The sequence below is a fragment of the Lithobates pipiens genome, unplaced genomic scaffold (genome assembly GCF_037356315.1).
Source record: "Lithobates pipiens isolate NorthernLeopardFrog02 unplaced genomic scaffold, aLitPip1_a1.2 Scaffold_19, whole genome shotgun sequence".
NCBI lineage: Eukaryota > Metazoa > Chordata > Amphibia > Anura > Ranidae > Lithobates > Lithobates pipiens.
Window position 1 is genome coordinate 65,350,161 of NW_027507764.1, and position 24,029 is coordinate 65,374,189.

General features: G+C 43.2%; 2 protein-coding genes across 4 annotated transcripts in view; one reads left to right on the forward strand and one right to left on the reverse strand.

The window, feature by feature from the left end:
- The window catches only part of DUS3L (dihydrouridine synthase 3 like), a 51,931-nt gene extending 39,782 nt beyond the window's left edge, over positions 1–12,149 (forward strand). For all 3 annotated transcript variants that reach the window (XM_077490840.1, XM_077490838.1, XM_077490839.1), the window contains exons 12-14: positions 801–989; positions 8,968–9,096; positions 11,616–12,149. In XM_077490840.1, the coding sequence (XP_077346966.1) occupies positions 801–989; positions 8,968–9,096; positions 11,616–11,688 (391 nt within the window). In that variant the 3' untranslated portion in view covers positions 11,689–12,149. The remainder of the gene's footprint in view (positions 1–800; positions 990–8,967; positions 9,097–11,615) is intronic.
- Positions 12,150–23,533: 11,384 nt separating this feature from the next.
- SRI (sorcin) overlaps positions 23,534–24,029 on the reverse strand; it is a 31,401-nt gene continuing 30,905 nt past the window's right edge. Inside the window, exon 8 of the mRNA XM_077490841.1 lies at positions 23,534–23,692. Within this exon, the coding sequence (XP_077346967.1) occupies positions 23,666–23,692 (27 nt within the window). The 3' untranslated portion in view covers positions 23,534–23,665. The remainder of the gene's footprint in view (positions 23,693–24,029) is intronic.

Sequence of the window (24,029 nt, forward strand, 5' to 3'; positions counted from 1 at the left end):
ATATATAAATAATACAGTCCAAAAAATAACTCCAATAGTGTAATATTGTAAATAAAAAGCATTTATTGCTTAAAAAGACAGGAACGGAAACCAGTCATGCTTTTTTCTATTACAAGGGATGTTCCTTGTAATAGGAATAAAAGTGATCCATTTATTTTTATTTTTTTAAAAAGTGTAAAAATAAATAAAATCAAGTAAAATAAGAAAAAAATAAAAAAAAATGTAACCCCCCGTCCCGACCTTCCCTGTAACGCAAAACATGCAATCTGTAGAATTTTTTAAATGCCGCTTATGGAGATTTTTGAGGGTAAAAGTTTGACGCCATTCCAGGAGCGGGTGAAATTTTGAAGCATGACATGTTGGGTATCAATTTACTCGGCGTAACATTATCTTTCACAATATGAAAAAAATTGGGCTGATTTTACTGTTGTCTTATTTTTTTCATTCAACAAAGTGATTTTTTTCCAAAAAAAGTGCGCTTGTAAGAGCGCTGCGCAAATACGGTGTGAAAAAAAAGTATTGCAATGACCGCCATTTTATTCTCTAGGGTGTTAGAAAAAAACAAAATATAATGTTTGGGGGTTCTAAGTAATTTTCTAGCACAAAAAACAGTTTTAAACGTGTAAACGCCAAATCTGAAAAAGAGGCCTGGTCCTTAAGTGGTTAAAAACAATCCTCTTGCTTTCCATTACAACGGCTATTCTGTAATTGTCATTTCAGAGCAGATAGATATATGTGTGAGGACACATGACTAGTCTATGTGTGGTCTTTTCTCAACCATTCTTCTTTCCTGGTTGCAGAGGTGCGCTGGTAAAGCCTTGGCTATTCACAGAGATTAAAGAGCAGAGGCACTGGGACATTTCCTCCTCCGAGAGATTCGATATTCTCAGAGAATTCACCAACCACGGCATGGAGCACTGGGGCTCGGACACCTCGGGGCTGGAGAAAACAAGGCGGTTTATGCTGGAGTGGCTCTCCTTCCTCTGCAGGTATGAGGGATGCACAATTTATGCATCCATTGCTATGTTGAAGCTCCGATCAAGGCAAAAAAACAAAAAAAACAAAAAAAAAAGCCTTTAATCCTCCTATGTTTAACATAGATGTCATGCTGTTTATTTTTATACAGCTAGTTAGTACTTAGAGCCTGTTGACTGAGGGAGAGAGCAGAGTGAGGAATGCTTCTTTATTGTCCTATCAGCTATAGGAAGCAGGTGAATGATGTATTATCCTGTCATGTTAGAAATCCACATGGCACCATTGCTGACTTCTTCTGAAAATGCTGGAGGCCGCCTGCCATGCTGATCCTCTGACGTCAATAGTTTTTGCATCATTGACCGGAAACAAAATATGCAGGTCAGAAATTCTGCCCTTTCTGGCTGCTTCCCTGTTGGCGATTCAGGAAATGCTACGCAGTGGGCCAGAATGACAAGCATTTTCAGAAGATGGCCTGCAAGGGCAACCTATGTATTTCTTTCATCTCATGTTTGTTTTAACTGTATAAGAAGTTTGTCACCAGGGCATGTTGTCTGGAAGGTTGTTTGGATCACAAGACTGACTAAACAGAACAGTTTAGCTTTCAGCTCCAGTGATTTTTTTTTACTGCATCTGGTATAGTGTGATCATTTAAGTAAAGAGATGCTTAAAGTGATTGTAAAGATTTTCTTTTTTTGTAAAATAACAAACATGTCATACCTCCTCGGTGCAAGGGCCCTGATCCTCCTTTTCTGGAGCTCTTGGCTCCACCTCTTCATCAGGTGCCCCCATGGAGAGACTCTTTCCATAGGGGTACCCATGCGGGAGCACTCCCGAGTCCTGCTGCTGCTTCCTTCCAACACAAACAGCAGGACCCGGGCCCAACCCCCTGCTCCCGTGTCACTGGATTTGAGTGACCGCAGCGGGAGGCAATGGCTTCCGCTGCTATCAATCAATCCAATCAATCCAAGACAGCAGCTGGAGCTCATTCTTGTCACTGGAATGACCGGATTCAGGTAAGAAAAAGGGGGGCGGCAGCTGCAGCGCTGAAGGTAATTTACCTTAATGCACAGATTGCATTAAGGTGAAAAACCTTGAGGGTTTACAACTCCTTTTAAAGTAGGCCATTTACATGTGTTTACCTCAATTCATTTCAATTCTGCAAATTGCTATGCTCCCCCACCACAATCAATCCAGTGCTGTGCCGGGCTGCATCTCTTCTCTCCCCTGTCCCTCTACTGATGGGGACTGAGGCAGCAGTGGAAGCCATTGTCTCCTTCTGCTCTCAATCAAATGTTGTGGGTGGTGGGGCCATGCCATGTGTGTCTATAGATGCACACAGCTGAGCTTGGGAGCATGCCTGCACGAGTGCCCCCACAACAGCTGGCTTGGTATAGGGACACTCACAGAGGAGGAGGAGCAGGGCCGCTCTGTGCAATACTGTTGCACAGAACAAGTAAGTTAACATGTTTGTTTATTTTATTTAAAGGTTTGCATCTAGAATACAGTTTGACAAAACACATCATATCTTGTGACTTGTAATGACATACACAATCGTGATTAAACAAATGATCATAGGCAAACCTGCATCATGTTGGAAAACAAGGTATTGCAAGGTACCAAGTCAACATTTCTCGGAAAGGATATTTCATACCCTGAGATCAACAATGATATACACCAGGGATATGCAATTAGCGGACCTCCAGCTGTACAAAACTACAACACAATCATGATTAAACAAATAGTCAAAGGTGAACTTGCATCACATTAGGAAACTTTAACTGTAGCTTGTTAATTCAACATCTCTCGGAATAGGAAAGATATCCAGTCACACATACTAAGCCAATGCAAATCAGATTTTTCAATATACAGTAGAACCTTGGATTGAGATTAACTTGGTTTGAGAGCGTTTTGCAAGACAATCAATTTTTTTTATAAATCTTGACTTTATAAACAAGCGATGTCTTGATATAAGAGTAGCAGCATGTCACAACGGAGTATAAAAGAGGTGCCTCTAACTGTAGCAATATGGTTACATTTATTGAAGGTACAACATTTATCAACTTATATGGTTGATGATTAAAAGAGGCACATCTAAGTATGCAGGCATTCAGGGTAAAGCTATACACATAGACCATCCACCCACCGCCATCGGCGTCATCCCTTCCACACTATGTTCCAAGAGCGGTTCAAGCCTCGCTTTCAGATCGCTATACTGCAGGGTAGTCTTCCCCATCACGATTGCAGACTGACAGTGGTAAGAGCCGGTGGTGCGGGGGATGGTCTATGTGGACAGCTTTACCCCAGATGCCTGCATACTTAGATGTTCCTGTTTATATCATCAACCACGTGAGTTGCTAAATGTTGTACCTTCATTAAATGTAACCATATTGCTATAATTAGAGGCACCTTTCTTCTCTTTTATACTTGGTAGCTCCTGCTAGATTTTGCTTCTAATCCCCAGTTGGAGGCTTCCATTTGTGAATGGACATTTCTTTACCGTACATCACAGGACACAGAGCAGCTATAGTAATTACTATCTGGGTTATACGCCACCTATAGGGGAATGGGCACTGGCACACCCAAAAGACAGGAAGTCCCCCCTCTATATAACCTCCTCCCTCCTATACTGGAAGTACCTCAGTTTTTTCGCCAGTGTCTGTAAGGTGGTGGTCACTGATGTGATACATGTGCTCTTGCAGCATACTTGGAGGTCTGGACGGTTCTATTAAGAATCGTGGACTTCAGTCGGATCCATTCGAAAAAGCGGTCAGCCAAAATGGATAGTACCTGAGCCTCATTGGAAGGGGAGAAGATTCCTCGAGGTTTGCGTGTAATGCAGCCTTACGACGCTGGACCCTGTGTAATGGAACCCTGTGCAGTGTTTGTTCTGACCAAGGTGCTTTCCAGCAGGGTGCTATACAGGTCCAGGGGAGTGGACCCCAGATTAAGGGGGGACCCAGTCTCTGAAGGTCTTTTATGTCAAAGCTCACCGTGATGGGTGAAGATTAGACTCCTGTTGTGTTCAGAGTCCTGCAACAGGAATGGTAAATCTGCATTTGTTTTCAGTTTCTCTTTTTAAAAAAAAAAAGAGTTCTGAATGTCTGTTCTCCCGGTGGCCACTGGGAGCAGTGTACTATTTAGGCATGCTATGTACTCTTACTCATGTGGGCTGCTGTTTCTCTACCAGCCACTAGAGGGCACATGCTCGCTCAGTATGGCTTATTTTTATATAGGCATTGTCCACATCTCCTGATGGACAGTGGTTTCGGGTGCATCTGTGCCACTGTGGTGTTTGGCATTGCAGTGTTTCCTGGCTCATTCATTTTTCTTCAGACAGCAGCCGTATCACCTTGATCATGCCTGATCTTGGTTGATCAAAGCCTAAGCAGGCTCAAGCCTGGTTAGTATATGCTGTAGCTGGGAGACTGCCCGGGGATACCAGATGCTGTAAGCTTTCCCCACCCAGGTAAGGGAGGCATCTGAGGCTGCTGGGTGCTGAGAGATTCTCAGGCCAGAAAATATTAGGGTAGTCTGAGGTGATTTGTTCCATCTTTAGCCAGCAGAAACCTGGTAGGTTAAGTGTACCTCTTGGGACTGTCTGGGTCTGCCACAGAGTCGTCAGTCTTTTGCCTTGCATTTGCTCTTTGAGCAGAAGTTATGGGCTCATTATAGTGAGACAATTATATGGTAGCAGTTACAAAGCCAAATAGGGACATGAGGTCTATCTTAAGATCTCAAGCCACTGAACATCCTTCTGTTTCAGATAGACTAGACTGTTCAGTGATGACCTCTCTACAAGAGTTAGGTTTCGGAGTCCATAATCATCTGTAAAATGACATCTTCGCGTGGCAGTTTGTTTCCAGGCTCATCAAAGATTTCTGTAATTGCAGTGGAAAGCCGTTTTATTTTTTATTTTTTATTTTTTTTTGTGAAGCTTCCCTTTGGGTTGGCCACAGCTCCAGAGGGTTCTCAAAGTGTCTAGCCCCAGTGCTGGGATTGCTGAAGACATCTTAATATTCTTTACCTCAATAATCTTTGCTCGGTCAATTCCAGGGGTTGCTTCGATAAATATCTATAGGAGGAAGCTGTGTTTAGGTCAAAGCACGTTCTCCACATACAACCCTACTCCAGGTCTTGGTTGAGGTACATTCTCTGGAACTTGAAGATCCAGGCATTACACTGCTGGAAGACTCTGTTTCCGGGGTGTTGCAGAGCAAAAATTGGTGCTTGATATTCTTCCTTTTTAGGAATTTGGAAAATAACCACTGATACCAGTTAGAGCTGCACGATTCTGGCTAAAATGAGAATCACAATTTTTTTTGCTTAGAAGATGGATCACGATTCTCGCGGCGTAACATCTTTCATATTAAAACAAAAATAATTGTGATAACTTTACTGTGTCGGTTTTTTTTTTATTATTGTTAATTGAAGTGAATTTTTTCCCAAAAAATTGCATTTGAAAGACCACTGGGCAAATACAGTGTGACATAAAATATTGCACAAACTGCCATTTTATTCCCTAGGGTCTTTGCTAAAATATCTATAATGTTTGGGGGTTCCAAGTAATTTTCTACCAAAAAATAATAATTTTAACTTAAGAAAGAAGTGTCAGAAAAAGATTTAGACTTTAAGTGGTTAAAGAGGGATTCCACCAAAAAAAAAAATATTAAAAGCCAGCAGCTATAAATACTACAGCTGCTGACTTTTAATAAATGGACACTCACCTGTCCCGGGTTCCAGCGATGCCGGCAGCCGAGGCCGATCGATCGCTCTGCCCTCGGCTGCTGCCGCCACCATTCTAGGTGAGGGAATCAGGAAGTGAAGCGAATCGGCTTCACTTCCCGGTTCCCTACTGCGCATGCACGAGTCGCGCAGTGCAATAGGAATTCTCCGCGCTTTCACTGAGACCCGTGTGTGTCCCAGCAGACAGCGCGGCAGGACAGGAAATGGCGTAGACTCCCACGGGAGTCTATGCCCGGAAGTGGGTGTAAATGCCTGTCTTTGACAGGTATCTCCACCCCCCTCCCCCCTGAAAGGTGCCAATTGTGACACCGGAGGGGGGGAGGGTTCCGATCAGCGGAGGTTCCACTTTAGGGTGGAACCCCGCTTTAAACTTCCTGCATTTACATGTTGAAAACGTTATTTACACAGAAGTTCTATCCCTTTGATCTAAGAAGGAAGCTTAGTTACAATGTTGCAAGTTAAAAAAAAAAAACGTTGCAGACTGCCCTGATGTTTACTTTTGACAGCTGAGTGAGCAGATAGTTTCTCCACTTGTTTATATGAAAGAATCAGCAACCTCTGCAGGAGAGATCATCAGAGAGGGTGAATGGAGATCACGATTTTTTAACGATTAATTGTGCAGCTCTAATGCCAGTCTCTAAGTTGACTTGAGGCTGGCTACATTTCAGTTGGCTTGGTCTCCACAGGGGAGAATACTGTCCAATAGCTTGGAATTTTTGGCCAATATGCCTTGCTCTGGATTATAGGACAAACCTGTTGTAGGTTAAATCTGGAAATGCCTGGCAAGGGGAACTCTGCGGGGGAATCTACTAGATTCCAAGTTCTACAACAGTTTGGGACAGGTGTGTCCGGGACAAGAGTCCCACTGCCAATAATGGTACATGTACTGGTAACACCTTAAGGTCTGGTTCTATCTTATTTGATGTTTTTTTTTCCCTGTTTCGGATTCTGCCACATCTTTTGTGAAGAATCCGTAAAGGTTGTAACACTGATATTAGTGTTGGCCGAATTAGCCCAAGGGGGGCTTGGTACACAGGCATAGCGAGTCTTTGGGGGGGGGGGTTGCTCCTTTAGACACTCCTAGTCCAGCGTAGCCTGATGTTCTTGAGTCCTGTATCTCAGCACTGTTGCGCCTCTGGAAGCCAGCTTCGGGGAACTTCATACAGGACTTGAAAATATTTATTTGCCTGGGGTGAAGCCAGACAGTGGCACCCACAGAAATATGTGGGTGGGAGATTTTCTTTTTCTTTCTCTAATCGGTAGAGGAAAGGAATTTGGCCTTAAGTACCGTTAAGGGTCAGAGTTCTTCCCTATCCATTTTTTTTTCCAGGGGCCGTTTCTCACTCCTTGTTTCATAACTCATATAGCATGTAACTTGGATAGTCCCGCCTGTCAGGCCATTCTTGTGTTCTTGGGACTTGAATTGATCTTGACTGTCCTTGCAGAGGATTCTGTTGGTCCTTTTATCTCAGAAGGTGGCTTCTTTGGTTGCTATCACTTCACAAAGTGGAGTGTCAGAGTTGGCGGCTCTTTCATGCAAGGAGCCAATCTTGGCCTCGCATCATAAGATGATGTTGTGTCCTCATCCATTTTTATTGCTTAAAGTGGTTTCTAGTTTTTCAATAGAATCAGGACAAAGTCTTGCCTTTTATTTTTCTCCTAATCCACAGTTGGCAGGAGAAAGATCACTACCTACTCTAGAGGTAGTTCAGATGGTCAGGGTCTACTTGAGTTGTCAGCACAAGTCAGGAACCCTAGCTTGTGCTGCCAGAAGAGCCCAGGAAGGGCAGACAGCATCCAGGTCGAATATTTAGCAGTGGATCTGGCGGTTTATCAATGCCTATGGTTTAAATGGCAAAAAACTATTTTTTTTTGTTTCTGGGGAGAGATACTCTACCAGGTGTAGGAGTATCTTGGGCCATCCATCATCAGATGTTAGTGGCCTGGGTGTACAACCAGTATTTGGTCTTTTGTTTTATACATCTACAGGGTTTTTACCAGGTCGATGTCCATCACATAGAAGATACTGCCTTTTGGCCTCAGCGTATTACAAATAGCAGAGTAGGTCCTTCTTTGGCAGTTTCTATGATGGTGTCTCTCTCCACTCAGGGGCATTGCTTTTGGACATCCCAGATAGTAATTACTAAAGCTGCTCTATGTCCCGTGATGTACGATAAAGAAAATAGGATTTTTCCTACAGCTTACCTGTAAAATCCTTTTCTTGGAGTACATCATGGGACAAAGAGATCCCCTCCCCTTTTTTGGGAATTGCTTGGTACAAAAATTAGGTACTTCCTGTATAGGAGGGGTTATATAGTGGGGGGACTGCCTGTCTTTTGAGTGTGCCAATGTCCATTCACCTATAGGTGGCGTATAACCCACATAATAATTACTATAGCTGCTCTGTGTTCCGTGAAGTACTCCAAGAAAAGCTTTACAGGTAATCTGTAGGAAAAATCCTATTTTTATGGTTGCACAATCTATCAAATTGCTATAATCTTTTTATATGGACTATAAGCTGAAGGAATTATGAATAAATGGTTGTGGAACAAATCATCTGGGTTTCCATTATTTCTTATAGGAAAATTTGCTTTTATGTAAGAGTGCTTTGGATTGCAAGCATGTTTCTGGAACAAACTGTGCTCGCAATCCAATCCAAGCTGTACTTTACTTTACTGTATAAGTATTTTGTAGTGTGTGTGTTTGTGTTTTTTTTTTTTTTTTTTTAATAGGGCCTCTTTATTCAGGTGGACTAATGGCTGATTTTGTCAAAAGATAGAAGCTGAGTGTAGTTATTGGTTTACATTGGGGGGCAGCACCTTTCTCAAAATGGCCCTCTATTGCGATCACTGTGATTGGCAGCCAGTCCTACTGGCACCCAATCTTTAACAGTGACAGTGTAGTCATCGAGTTTAAGGCGTGCAATTGAGAGTACTTCTTTTTTTTTTTTTTTTTTTATTCAAAAAGCAGCTTAATTGAGCATATTAAACAGGATAGAGTCAGAGAGTACTTCTAGCACAGAACAGCAATGGCAGCTGTACATACACACGTAGTACATTGCTAAAGGTGCTGCAATATCTGTTGGCAGAACAGGGTTAATATAACATTCAGATTATTCCAATTTTTGCTTTAGAAAATCAGCATTGTACAGTATGTTATATAGCATAAGCAGTTCACTTCTTGTAATTGTTGCCAAGTACGTCTTTAATCCTGTTTGTTTTTTGTTTTTTTTGTTTTTTTGGGATGCAGGTATATTCCTGTTGGCTTACTAGAACGTCTGCCTCAGAAGATCAATGAGCGTCCACCCTACTATATGGGAAGAGACTACATGGAGACATTAATGGCAAGCCAGAATGTGGGAGACTGGATAAAGATCAGGTGATTAGTTTTTGAGCGCTTGACCTGCTTTGTTGGTTCTCATATCTGACAGTCTAATGTCCCTTCCATAGTGAAAGTAGTGTATGTCTAGAACAGGGGTCTCCAAACTATCTAAACAAAGGACCAGATTATTTTCCTTCAGACTATAGGAGGCCCAGACTGTGGTCAGTGGGGGTAGAAATGCCCCACGGGCTTGGTGGTCAGTATAAATAAAAAAATGACATGGTGTCTGTGGTCAGTAGGAGGAGGGATAGTGCCCCATCATTGGGAATTCTGCACACCAAGATGCACTCATGTTACTTGCTTTGATTGACAGCAATAGCTGTAAAGATGAACTTAAACTAGACTCCCCCTCCACCGGTTCCACTGTACCACTGTCAGAGACTGGTACACCACTTAACTGGGCCAGGGATTTAAAATCCCCATGGCTTAACCCCCTATTTGTACCTCTCAGCGCGTACAAATAGGAGGCGTTCTAATTGATCAGCACCGTTACATGGATGGCGCTCACCAATCAGAATTTCCCTAATCTGTCCTGTCGGCACTGGAGGAGTGGAGAGAAATCCAGAAGGAATTCCAAATTCCCAGACTGGGATGTCCCGGTGCCTTACGGGGGAGAGGGTGGGAAGGGCACCCAGTGTAAGTTTACGTTACAGATTTTCTGTAAAGGTCAACTTACCCTTTTTTGATAAAAAAATAAATAAAAAATGTTTAGGCTTTAGAACCACTTTCATTTTATTGTATACACAAACATTTTAGACAACTGTGTGCTTCCAACCTTGTAATAAGTTTGGGTAAGGTCCTTTTCAGGTTCAGCATGACTATGTCCCTGTGTACAAAGCCAGCTCCCTTAAAAACATCCTGACCTCAACCCTTTGAGATGTAATGGAACACTGACTGTAAGGCAGGTTTTTTCCATCCAACATCAGTACCGGACCTCACAAATGTTCTTTTGGCTAATTGGGCACAAATTCTCCCAGGCACACTCCAAGATCTTAATGAAAAGCCTTCCCAGAAGACCGGAGCCTGGTATAGAGGGGCCGATTGCATATTAATGCCCGTGGTTTCAGAATGGAATGTCCAATAAGCTCATATAGGTGTAATGGGTAAACTAGCAACAAACCTTTAAAGCATTTCTTAACCCACAAAAAAATAAATAAATTAATCCTGCTACTTTTAAAGCATTTTATACAGCACATTGCTTGTGCTGTGTCATTTGGCCCCTTGTAACTCCTGAAATACCTGGCTGATCCTACCAGTTTCTGCCCTCCCCTTTGTAAACTGGCCAAGGTGTATCATGGCTGCTGAGCCCTGACATCATGGTCAGTTTACATGCCTTGGTCAGCTGCAGCTCTCCTGTGTCCTCCTCCCCACTCCCCTCTCCACCTGTCTGCCCCTGTGTCAGTGCTCACCCCCTCCGCTCCTGCTGCTCTCAAAACTTTTTAAAGTGAATATAATCCTGCTTGTTCCCTAATGACAGGCGCTCCTTTTTCTGTGTTTAATTTAAAGAGGAAGTAAACCCTGATGAGTTTACTTCCTCTTTCATTCCCTGCAAAGGCAAAGCATAATAGACTACTATGCATCGCATAGTAGCCCATTATGTGTCACTTACCTGACACAGGAGCCAGCAAAGTCGCCGCTGTCCCCTGTAGTCCGCCGCATCCATCTTGTTGGTGGGGTCTCACAGCTCTGCAGCTGTCATTCGGCGAAGCCGCGATGACGTCACGTCCGCGCATGCGCACGGGAGCCGACACGCGCGGCAGCTCCGTCGCTGAGAATGCCGTGCTCAGTGCGCCTGCGTGCCGCGGTCTACGGCGCATGCGGCGTAGACAGCGGTGCCTGTTTTCGGGCAAATATCTCCTAAACCATATAGGTTTAGGAGATATTTCTTGGACCTATAGGTAAGCCTTAATCTAGGCTTACCTGTAGGTCAAAGTGGTTTGTAAGGGTTTACAACCACTTTAAAAAAATGCTTCCTTTACAGTATTTCAGAGCGGCTCCCCGCAGTCACGTGACCGGCCGGCCTGCTCTCTCCTCTCATCCCGGCTGACGTCAGCGGGAATCTCGGCCCTGCCCGCTGCATCTGTCAGCTGGGCAGAGTGGAGACATGGCCGGTAACGTGATCACAGGCATTTTTTGTAAATTAAACACAGAGACTGGAGCGCCTGTCATTAGGGAGCAGGCAGGATTATGTACATTTATAGGGGTGGGTTAACAAACACTTTAACCATATAACATGCTTTCTGAAGGATTCCCCTATAATGGGTAAGCAGATGCGTAGTTCTGATTTCACAACTACAGAGAGTCAGGCAGCTGGCATGTTCAATAGAGCGGAGAAGTGGCAGCCTCCATAAATCCTTCATGCAGCTTTCCTTTACTGCAGTTGGCACATGATGAACAGACGTTGGTGGGAGCTCGGGCCTACGTAATGTGTATGTTTACTGGATAACATTTATGGAAGATGCTTGTTGTGCGTCTCTAGATTATGATTGTGTTTTTTTTTTTTTCTTTTGTTGCAGTGAGATGCTGCTGGGACCCGTTCCTCCAAACTTCACCTTCCTCCCAAAACACAAAGCTAATTCTTACAAATGAGTTCTTTTATTTCAAACACTTGACCGATGGATGGATGGATATTTTTATTTTTTAAATAAATGATTTAAATGAATGTAAAGTACATTGTATTTGTTCCTTTTAAACCAAGCTTGGGTTACAGACTTTGGAGAATGTTCGGTGGATTGACTAAAGACAAATAGACTGTGCACTTTGCAAGTGCATTAACTCATTTTCCACAGGGCTTAGTAAATTGAGTTCCATCATCCAATCACATGCAAGCAAAAAAAATGCCATCTTTTTATTTTCCTTTCACATGATCAGATATTCTTTACAAAGTAAAGTTTTACCACTTATACTAGGGGGGAAATGAGTGCAACTACACTTGCAGAGTGCACACTCTCTATCTTAGTAAATTCACCCCTGTATGTTTATGAGTGTAAAGTTAATTTAAAGTGTATGTAAACCCAAGAAGAAAAATTAAAGTCCTTCTAAAATCTCTAGTTTTTTTTTTGTTTTTTTTTTCCTCTGAGTGATAAACAAGCATTTTCAATGCAGGTTGGCATGTTAACTGTGTTTAACACAGTGTTAACAATGTTTGTGGATAAGCCTGCTTTCCAGAGAGTCCTTCCTTGGTTCAGGTAGCTGTAAACCGAACGCATTTAGCTCCACTGCCAATGATGTCACCTTCTCCCCAGGTTGGGACAACCCCCTCCCAAAGCAACTGGAACTGTATAGATAGAACAGATTTTGCCTAAGTGAAGTGTCATCAAGAACATGACAGATTCTTTCTTTTAGGCCGGGTTCACACACTGCAGGATCCCCACATCCAATTCGCAATAGCAGGAGAATGTAACCGGCTCTCTATGGAGCCGGTTCACATATCTCCGGTGCGGCTCTGGTGCAGGTCAGTGCTGTTTTGTGTGAGGCTTTAGGTAAACATTGTTACCTAGTACAAGGGGCAACATAACTGAAATAGATTTTTCTAGTACGGTAATTTAAAGTAGGCTAGCATCAGAATTTATTATGTGCATGTTCACTATATTACCAAAACTATTGGGACGCCTGCCTTAACACACAGATTAACTTTAATGGCGTCTTATGCTGCGTACACATGACCGGAAATTTGGGGCCAGCAAAAGTCTCATGAGAGCTTTTGGTTGGAAAATGCGACAGTGTGTATGCTCCATCAGACTTTTGCTGACTGAATTCCAGCCAGCAAAAGATTGAGAGCAGGTTCTCAATTTTTCGGTCGGAAAAAGTTCCAGAGCATGTGTAGCAATTCCGATACGCAAAATTCCTACACATGCTCGGAAACTATTCGGCGCATGCTCGAAAGCATTGAACTTCTTTTTCTTGGCCCGTCGTAGTGTTGTACATCACCGCTTTCTTGGCGGTCGAAAGTTCAGCAAACTTTTGTGTGACCGTGTGTATGCAAGCCAAGCTTGAGTGGAATTTCGTCTGAAAAACCATCCAAGATTTTTCTGATGGAAAATCTGCTTTTGTGTGTACGGGGCATTAGTCCGTAGGGTTCAATATTGATTTTTCCCCACCCTTTGCAGCTATAACAGCTTCACCTCTTCTAGGAAGGCTGTCCACAAGGTTTAGGAAAGTGTCTATGGGAATGTTTGACCATTCTTCCAAAAGCGCATTTGTGAGGTCAGGCACTGATGTACCTTACATTGTGCAGTCATTTGGGGGAGGGGGATTATGGTGTGGGGTTGTTTTTCAGGGGTTGGGCTTGGCCCCTTAGTTCCAGTGAAGGTGTCAGCATACCAAGACATTTTGGACAATTTCATACTTCCAACTTTGTGGGAACAGTTTAGGGATGACCCCTTCCTGTTCCAACATGACTGCACACCAGTGCACAAAGCAAGGTCCATATGAACATGGATGAGCAAGTTTTGGGTGGAGGAACTTGACTGGCCTGCACAGAGTCCTGATCTCAACCCGATAGAACACCTTTGGGATGAATTAGTGCGTAGACTGTGAGCCAGGCCTTCTTGTCCACATCAGTGCCTGACCTCACAAATGTGTTTCTGGAAGAATGGTCAAACATTCCCATAGACACACTCCTAAACCTTGTGGACAGCCTTCCCAGAAACAATTTAAACTGTTATAGCTGCAACGGGTGGGCCAACTCAATATTGAACCCTATGGATGAAGAAAACTAGGATGGCATTAAAGTTCACGAGCGTTGGTGCGCTCATGGTATTAGATATGTTGCTCAAATGTATACCCAACGATCTGCAAGAGACATATCGGCTACCTACATCTAGATTCTTCCAGTACCTCCTAGCTCAAGCATGCTCTAACATCCCAAGCTCTCAAAAACGAAACTTTCTCTTCAGAATATGCCGTTACTTGCCTCTTTGGAGGCCACCGCTGGAAAATGGGGACTTATTTCATCCTTATATAAACAGTTGCTGGAGAAATACCTGGCTAGTCTAATTCCTCCTAGACGTAACAGGTGAAATACCTGATGAATCCTGGCTTACTACATTAGAACAAGTGACCCAAATATCCCTATCTCCAATGCACACTCACCCAATTGGTTATCATACATGGGGTATATTGTACCCCCCTTAAACTATTTAAATGGGGCTGTAGACCTACCCCGGCCTGCCCAAAATGTCGGACGTGCAGCCAATTTTATATGCATGTTCTGGAGTTGCCCCAAGCTGGTTCGGTACTGGCAAGTGATTGTAGACACCATTAATAAAGTTTATCACATACAACAGAAACTTTCACCAGTGATCTTCTTACTAGGAAATGGAAATCTAGATGAGGAACAATTTCTACCTGAGGTTAGAATACCAGTGTTAAGACTACTGTTTATAGCTTGTAAAACTATAGCTATGGGATGGATGTCCTTGGACCCCCCCCCCCCCACCGTTTAAAGATTGGAGACAACAAGTTTATATATTTGTTCTCTCAATAGTGTAATGCCCCATACACGCGGTCGGAAATTCCGACAGAAAAAGTCAGATCAGATTCTGTTGTTGGAAAATTCTGATCGTGTGTGGGCTCAATCGGACTTTTGACAGAAAAAGTTAGAGAGTTGGATCTAAAATTTTCCAACAACAACATCCGAAAGGACTTTTTCCGATCGTGTGTAGTGAATTCCGACGCACAAAGTGGCACGCATGCTCAAAAAAAAAAAATTTGGAGACGAAAGCTATTGGCTACTGGCCTCTACGTAGTCCCGTCCCGTTTTGTACATCGTCTCGTTCAGAACGAATGGATTTTCGGACAACTTTGTGCGATCGTGTGTATGCAAGACAGATTTTGGCCAAAATCCGTTGGGGAAAAAAATCAGACGGATTTTGTGGTCGGGATGTCCGACCATGTGTATGGGGCATAATATTAACAAAGAGGTAATCCCAATCAGTTTTCTAAGCTCCTGGGATTCTTAGAAGTGCCAGGATTGGCTCCTTTCTCCCTGGTTTTCTAAAGCCGCGTACACACGGGCGGACTGTATGGCCTACTTAGTCCGTCATACAATCCGACGGACAGTCCGTCATACTTTCGAATGAATGGACTTGACCACACACGGATGTACAAACAGTCCGTCGAAAGCTTGCGCGATGACGTGTACAGCACGTACGACGGGACTAGAAATAGGAAGTCCAATACACAGCAATGCAACCTTTCGCCGTGTAAATCCTTTCTGAGCATGCGCCATTCTTAGTCCGTCGAACTAGCCTACTCACGAGAGGATTGTCCGCTGAAACCAAAGTATGACGGACAGAATTACGGAAATTCCGAAATACTTAGTACGCCAGACTGCACGCTGAAAAAGTCCGCTGAAGCCCACACACGAGCGGACTGTCCGCTGAAATGTGTTTTGACGGACTAAGTAGGCCATACAGTCCGCCCGTGTGTACGCGGCTTAAGAATTCTGCAGTGTTCGCTAGTCCTATGCAGGAGGAGGTATATCTGTGGAATCCAGGTCATTCCCAGGTTTCTCATTTACTTTGAGCATCATGGCATGTAGATTCCAATGAGCAATGGTATACACAATATTTACATTGGCTCATGACTGCGAGCATGAGCATAACAAGGTTATGGTATGGTTCTAATGTTTTACTTCTCTATTCTTGTAATACCAAGGATTTGTTGGTATCTATACTAGAGGTGGGCGAACCCTGTTTGTTCGTTTCACTTGATATGTATGAACAACATACTGTTGCTGTTTTGAGATACCACTGATCCTATTGATCTAACACAGTGATAGCGAACCTTGGCACCCCAGATGTTTTGGAACTACACTTCCCATGATGCTCCACTACACTGCAGTGTGCACGAACATCATGGGAAATGTAGTTCCAAAACATCTAGGGTGGCAAGGTTCACCATCAGTGGTCTAACATATATTGCTGGGTGTTTCATATACTATTTCATTGGTGGGTGTCCACACTTACCACTGCTGTTATGGGCCTTGTTGTTCTTTCTTTCATTTTTATTTTGTGCGTGTTTTTTGTACAAATTTTAAAAGCGCAATAAAAATTACTTAAAAGTTCATGTACGTGTAAAGGCAGGAGTCTTAATACTTTTGGTAATATAGTGTATGTTAACCACTTCAGCCCCGGACCAATTGTCAGCCTAAGGACCAGAGGTCTTTTTACAATTTCACACTGCACTGCTTTAACTGGTAATTGCGCGGTCATGCAATGTTGTACCCAAACGAAATTTGCGTCCTTTTCTTCCCACAAATAGAGCTTTCTTTTGATGGTATTTGATTGCCTCTGCGATAGTTATTTTTTACGATATAAAAGGAAAAAGACTGAAAATTTAAAAAAATATATATATATATTTTCTACTTTTTGTTATAAGAAAAATCGAATTAACAAAATTTTAGTCATACATTTAGGCCAAAATGTATTCAGCCACATGTCTTTAGTAAAAAAAATGTCAATAATCGTATATTTATTGGTTTGCGCAAAAGTTATAGCGTCTACAAACTAGAGTACATTTTCTGGAATTTACACAGCTTTTAATTTACAACTGCCTATCTCATTTCTTGAGGTGCTAAAATGGCAGGGCAGTACAAACCCCCCCCCCCCCCCCAAATGACCCCATTTTGGAAAGTAGACACCCCAAGGAAATTGCTGGGGGGCATGTTGAGCCCATTGAATATTTTTTTTTGTCCCAAGTGATTCAATAATGACACAAAAAAAAAAAAGTTTACAAAAAGTTGTCACTAAATGATATATTGCTCACACATGCCATAGTTCTATGTGGAATTGCACCCCAAAATATATTCTGCTGCTTCTCCTGAGTACGAGGATACCACATATGTGGGACTTTTTGGGAGTATAGCCACGTACGGCACCCCGAAAACCAATCACTGCCTTCAGGATTTCTAAGGGTGCAAATTTTTGATTTCACTCCTCGCTACCTATCACAGTTTTGAAGGCCATAAAATGCCAAAATAGCACAAAACCCCCCCAAATGACCCCATTTTGGAAAGTAGACACCCCAAGCTATTTACTGAGAGGCATGTTGAGTCCATGAAATATTTTATATGTTGCCACAAGTTGCAGGAATATTATTCATATATTATTATTTATTTTTTTGCACAAAGTTGTCACTAAATGATATATTGCTCACACATGCTATGGGCATAAGTCAAATTACACCCCAAAATAAATTCTACTGCTTCTCCTGAGTACGGGGATACCACACGTGGGGGACTTTTTGGGAGCCTAGCCAAGCACTGCCTTCAGGATTTAAATATAAATCGCTACCAAAAAAAACTGTTCGCGATCGCAGGGATCAGGCCTGACTCTGCGAACGCTGCAGTTATGTGTTTAGTGTTTTGTAAGTGACAGTGATCGATCGATACTGCACTTAGGTGGGCTGGGCGGAGGGTCAAAACGCAAGTGCTAGCAGGTATCTGGGCTGATCCCACTAACAATGCGGTTTTTTGGAACTCTAAACTGCTGGGGACGCTAGTATAGATCTGATCAGATATTGATCTTTTCAGAAACTATACCACTACGGGAGGTGTATGCTTTGCGCGTGGGTGTTAGCGGTACTGGCACTAACCTAGCGCTGCCTGGGGCGACGCAGACCCTGACACTAAAACCTAATTGATATCACCCGCCCGGTGATCAGGGGGTTAAACCTTTATTGGGTAATAAATGGTGGGTGCCCTGATGCTATAAAAAGCAAACTAACCAGAGTCACCCGTAACACTTACCGTATATACTCGAGTATAGGCCGACCCGAATATAAGCCGAGGCCCCCAATTTACCCCCAAAAAAACTGGCAAACTTATTGACTCGTGTATAAGCCGAGGGTGAGACATGCCTGTCCATCCCTGTGTGTGTGTCCGTCCATCCCTGTGTGTCCGTCCATCCCTGTGTGTCCGTCCATCCATCCCTGTGTGTGTGTGTGTCCATCCATCCATCCATCCCTGTGTGTGTGTGTCTCCATCCATCCATCCATCCATCCCTGTGTGTGTGTGTCTCCATCCATCCATCCATCCATCCCTGTGTGTGTGTGTCTCCATCCATCCATCCATCCCTGTGTGTGTGTGTATCCATCCGTGTGTGTGTGTGTGTGTGTGTGTGTGTGTGTGTGTGTCCAGCCTACCTGTGTCCCGAGCCTTTGTCCCGAGCCTCCGTCCCGTGCCTTGCCTCCTTGCCTCCGTGCCTTGCCGCCGTGCCTTGCCTCCGTCCCGTCCCGTGCCGTGCGTTGCCTTGCCTCCGTCCCGTGCCCTCTTCGTCGGCGCCTCGGCGGCCATTGTAAAATTCAAAAGCTGCGCCGCCGCCTTCGCCTGTGATAGGCGGAACACTGAATTTCCCAGCAGCCTGTGTTCCGCCTATCACGTACATCGTATCATCCTCGTCCGTAGTACGAGGATGATACGATGTCCGTGATAGGCGGAACACAGGCTGCTGGGAAATTCAGTGTTCCGCCTATCACAGGCGAAGGCGGAGCCGGAGGCGCGGCTTTTGAATTATAGAATGGCCGCTGTCTGTCTGCTCGACACGCTGATCGAGCGGGCAGACAGCGATGACTCGAGTATAAGCCGAGGGGGGCACTTTCAGCCTCAAAAAAGAGGCTGAAAATCTCGGCTTATACTCGAGTATATACGGTATACGGTGATCACTGGTGAAAGGGTTAACTAGGGGGAATCAGGGGGTTAAAATCTTTATTAGGTGGTATATGGGGGTCCCTGATGCTATATAAAAACCTGACGGGGAACCTAAATAACTAACTGGCGCCACCAGTGGCACTTATACGGTGATCGCTGGTGAAAGGGTTAACTAGCGGCAATCAGGGGGTTAAAACCATTATTGTGTAGTATATGGGGGTACCTAGCGCTATAAAAACCTGGCAGTGAACCTAAAAAAATAACTAGCTACCTAGCGACACCAGTGACACTAATGCAGCGATCAGAAAAACGATCGCTTAGTGACACTGGCAAAAGGGGGTGAAAGGGTTACCTGGGGGGCAATCAGGGTTAAAACCGTTATTGGGTAGTATATGGGGGTACCTAGCGCTATAAAAACCTGGCGGTGAATCTAAAAAAATAACTAGCTACCTAGCGGCACCAGTGACACTAATGCAGCGATCAGAAAAATTATTGCTTAGTGACGCTGGCAAAAGGGGATGAAAGGGTTAACTCTAGGGGCAATCAGGGGGTTAAACCTTTATGGGGGGGGGGTAGGGGGCTACCCTGGACCTAACACTAACTACCCTGACAGTTTTTACTGTCAGTTGTGACACTGAATGCAGTGATCAGTAAATAAATGATCACTGCAATCAGTGATACTGTGACTGGGGGGGGGGGGGGGGTGGGGAATTTGTGTGCCTATGTGTACCTACATGTCAGTGTAGTGTTGGTGCACTTACTTTCTCTGTTCTACTCGCAGTCCGATCAAAAAGACCGCCCTGAGGAGAATGACATCACTTCCTCCCTGCCTGTGTTTACACTACACAGGCGGGGGGAAGCTTCTCATTTGCCAGGAGGGAGCGATCGAGAGGGGATGGCCAGAAACCAACGGCCATCCCCTCATCCCAGATCGCTCCTGAAGCGAAATGGACCGCCACATCCAGCGGGAGGGGATCCGATCGGACCCCCCACCCGCTAGAAGGCAAGCACGTACATGTACGTGCTTGTGCCTGTCTGTGCCATTCTGCCGACGTACATTGCCTTGCGGCGGTCCTTAAGTGGTTAAAGGAGAAGTATGGGGAAAGCTCATTTGGCTGGGCTTCTCCTTTGGATCACAGGAGGGCACTTCGTCTTGCACTCCTGTGACCTGGTTTCAGCAGAGAGCAGACTGAAGTCACAGATATCAGTCTAGGCACCGCGTCATCCCAACAATGGAAGTCTGGATTTGTAGCAATGCTTTTTTGCATGACATTCTTAGATCTAGAAATCTTTAGGGAAGGTTTGTCCTTTAAAAATAAAAACTTTTTTAAATCAATAGACCGAAATGGGTTCATACCCTTGGACAGTTGTCATCACCGGTCATGGCTATGCAACATACCAAGAGGCCAGTTTATACGTCTCAGACGCAATTATTCCCTTGAGGTAGATTATTTTGCGCAGTCAGATATATTGGCTGAATGTTTTTTTCCGAAAAGGTTATCAAAGCAAGTTATCACCAGTGAAATACATAATATTGGGAATATGGTGTCTAAGTTCAAAAAGAAACAGAAACACAAGGATGGATCAGAGTTTAGGATCATCCTTGATTATAACATTCAGCACAAAAAAATTGAAAAGATTATAATGAAACATTGGGATATTCTGAAGAAAGACCGGATTTTAGGTACAGTTTTACCATTATGGCCCAGGTTTATTTATAAGAGGGCATCCACTCTAAAGCCCTTGTACAGACGGAATGTGTCCGATCGGACCGCTTTGTCGGATATTCCGACTGTGTGTGGTCTACATCGGACTGTTGGATACTCCGACGGACCAAGTTTTCCAACTTGTTGGTAAAATTTTCCGACAAAATGCTCCGATCAGACATACTCCGATCATGTGTAGAGAATTCCGATCTGACAAAGTGCCACGCATGCTCAGACCAATTTCCTACACCAAAGCTATTGGCTACTAGCGTGAACGTAGTCCCGTCGTAACAAAATAACGCCATCACGTCGGATTTTCTGAGAACTTTGTCCGACCGTGTGTATGCAACAGTTTCGGACAAAATCCAACGGATTTGGTTGTCGGAATCTCCGACCGTGTGTACAAGAGCTAAGGGATGTTTTAGCCCCAAGTGTTGTGAATCCCCCTATTTTGAAAAGAAAATAGGATATTTTGCTTTTTAACTGGTTTCTATGCATGTGGCCGATGTCCCCCTTGCAAACACAATGTTAAAAGAAGGAAAGATTTTGTGGCCTCGACTACTGGTATGATGTATCCTATAAAAAATGTAATCACCTGTAATAATATTGGTGTTGTTTACATGCTCGAGTGCGATTGCGGTTTGCAATATGTAGGAAGGACCTCCAGACCTCTCAGCATCCGTATCGCCGAACATGTTAACAACATCAAAAAAGGCTTGAAGACCCCATAATGTCTCCAAGCATTTTAGACCTTTCCATAACAGAGACCCCAAATATCTCAAATTTTGGGGCCTTGAAAGGGTTAACCAACATTGGAGAGGGGAGAATTATATTCGTCAACTAAGTTGACGTGAATCCTTCTGGATCCACGAGATGCGTGTGCTGGTTCCGGGAGGGATGAACGTTGACTTTGATCTGAATTGTTTTATTTCAGATAAGTGAGTTACAAGATAGTGCCCCCTCCCATTTTATGCAGCATATGTGGGTTTTTCTATTTACATTTTCAGATGGTCGCTGGTGTTTCGTCCATTTTTATAAAAAAAAAAAATTATGTTACATTTCTATGTACCTAGATCAGTTATCACTTTGTATTGAGTTGACATATTTTATATTCGTCATTTTAATTATGTGATGTTTATATTGGTGTATTTTCAAACCTATTGGTGTCTCCAAAATATCTGGTGCCTGTATGTGCTGTTTGGATAAGTCCGCTTTCCAGTTACGACATTCCCTGTTCACACTGTCCGTGAACACCAGGCTTCTATATATGTAATGCTGGGTGATGTGGTAGCTCCACCCACCGCTGACGAAGTCCATTCTGGACATAATATATGTATGTGGGGGGGGGGGGGGAGAGTAGCTACTGTTCGTGGTCGTCACCCGCGTTCCATCTGAACTGAGAGATCGGTTATCATACTGCTGGTTTTTATGATCCTTGTTGCCGAGTTTTACCAGGCATTTATGCCTTACGTTTTTTATACCAGCATTTTAGCCATTTAATTTTTTGGAATAAATTACGATCTGTACAGTCTGCAATGAGATTGTTCCTTCTTTTTCATGACTGATTCCTGGTTGCTATTCTGCTGGATTGGGAGTATCATCTTCACCCATATGTGGGAATTTGCGCTTCTGATCATTTGTTCATTCACTGGTCCAACACACCTAGTAAGAGTATTTCTTATGGTGGAGGACCTATCACTGAGATGATATAGTACAAAATTGCATCTGTCACCGGGTGTTTATTTACAGCATTATCCAGTTTATAAACTATTAGCTTGCACATGATTGGATGATAAAATCATCAGAGCCTCCCCTCATTTCTGATCTACCCTTTAGATTTAGAGCGACTGCGCTTTCAGTAAAAAAGTATTTACCTTTCGTAAATAATCCCTAATGAGTCTACAATAATTGAACTTTTTCACAATATTTAAATTTTCTGAGATGCTGAATTTTGGGTTTGTACTAGCTGTAAGCCATATTGATCAAAATTAGAAGAAAGAAATGCTTGAAATATATCACGCTGTGTGTAATGACTCTATATAATATGAACGTCACTTTAATTAAATTGGAATAAATTAACTTTTTGATAACATTCACATTTTTTTGAGATGCACCTGTATATCTAAAAATTTATCTATCCTGATGTACTGACGGCCTCTCATTACTCAACGACTGAAAAAGAACAGTACAAATATCCCCCAAATGACTCATTCTTTTAAAATTAAAACAGTCCAAGGTATTGAGTAAGCAGTACGGTAAGTTTTTTGAAGTTGTAAATTTTTCATCAGAGTTTTTTGGAATATGAAGACAATTTTTTTTTTTTACTTTTTTTCCCCACATCATCATAAAACTGACATGGCGGTGATCAGGGACACTGCCTAATAACAGTATATTTATATTTAAAAGGGACAAAAAAAAAAAAAAATATGTTTTTCTCACACTGACCAGAGCAATATGTTACCATTGTAACACTGTACTACTCTGGGGAAGTGATGAGGATTTTTTACATGTTATGATGGCACTGGTATAAGCAAACTAAATCACATGGTGCAGACAGGGCCAATCACTGCTAGTAACACAATTGTACGCAATGAATGGCATAACAGGAAGCAATGCATTGTATACAAGTGTCATTTGATTGGTCACAGCAATCACATGGTACTGCCAGTGGGCTGATACTCAATGGACACGGCTGTTGACAGATTGTGCCGGAGTGAGGCGCATTCCAATACACTGATCGGTCATCGGCTGAGGAATCCCTGCCCACTGCCATAGGGGAAGGGGCTCTGATGGCGGGAACCATGTGAATAGGAGCATATAACATTTTACACATGCTCCCAAGTTCACCTTTTATGTCTTATATTTATTTAGCATTTATTAATATATATCCAATTCTGGGTCCATTTTAAATTCCTGTGTTTTACAGTTTGCTGTGAATGAAATCTCATCCAGTCATTGCCCATTTTTTCACGCAGTCGGTGCTCATGTAATCTGCTCTAAATGAGCCGATTGCTTAGTTTTATGGTTTCTCATTATGATCTCATAGTGGTACTTCCTCCAAAATAAAAGTCACAGCTCTGCCCATCATTTATTAAAAAAAATTAAAATGACTAACGCAGACAAGTGGTTACAATTACAAGAACTTCTGGGAATAAACAGTTGAGCCGGTGTTGAGAATGATGCATTTCTCCTTGGCTGTGGGCCTCCTTCAGATGCTCATAACAGCTTGGATGAACTAGAAAAAAAAAATAAAAAAAATAATTGAGAACATTTCTTCAATGGCTCCAATCTCTTTCCCCTCTGCACACCCCCCCCCCCCCCCCCTCCCCCAACAGGCATAAAGCTATATTATTAGGTCACCACTTGTACTGTGTATCCCCACAAAATCCGTGCTGCAGCTATACCATGAGTACCACAAAAATACTGCACGACACCCCTGCTGCTGAATGATTGTTTCAGTTCTATAGTTGGTGGGGAATTTTACCCCCATGTGTATAGCTGTGGCGACACGTTAACCACTTCAGCTCCAGAAGACTTTACCCCTTTTATGACCAGGCCATTTTTTTGGGGGC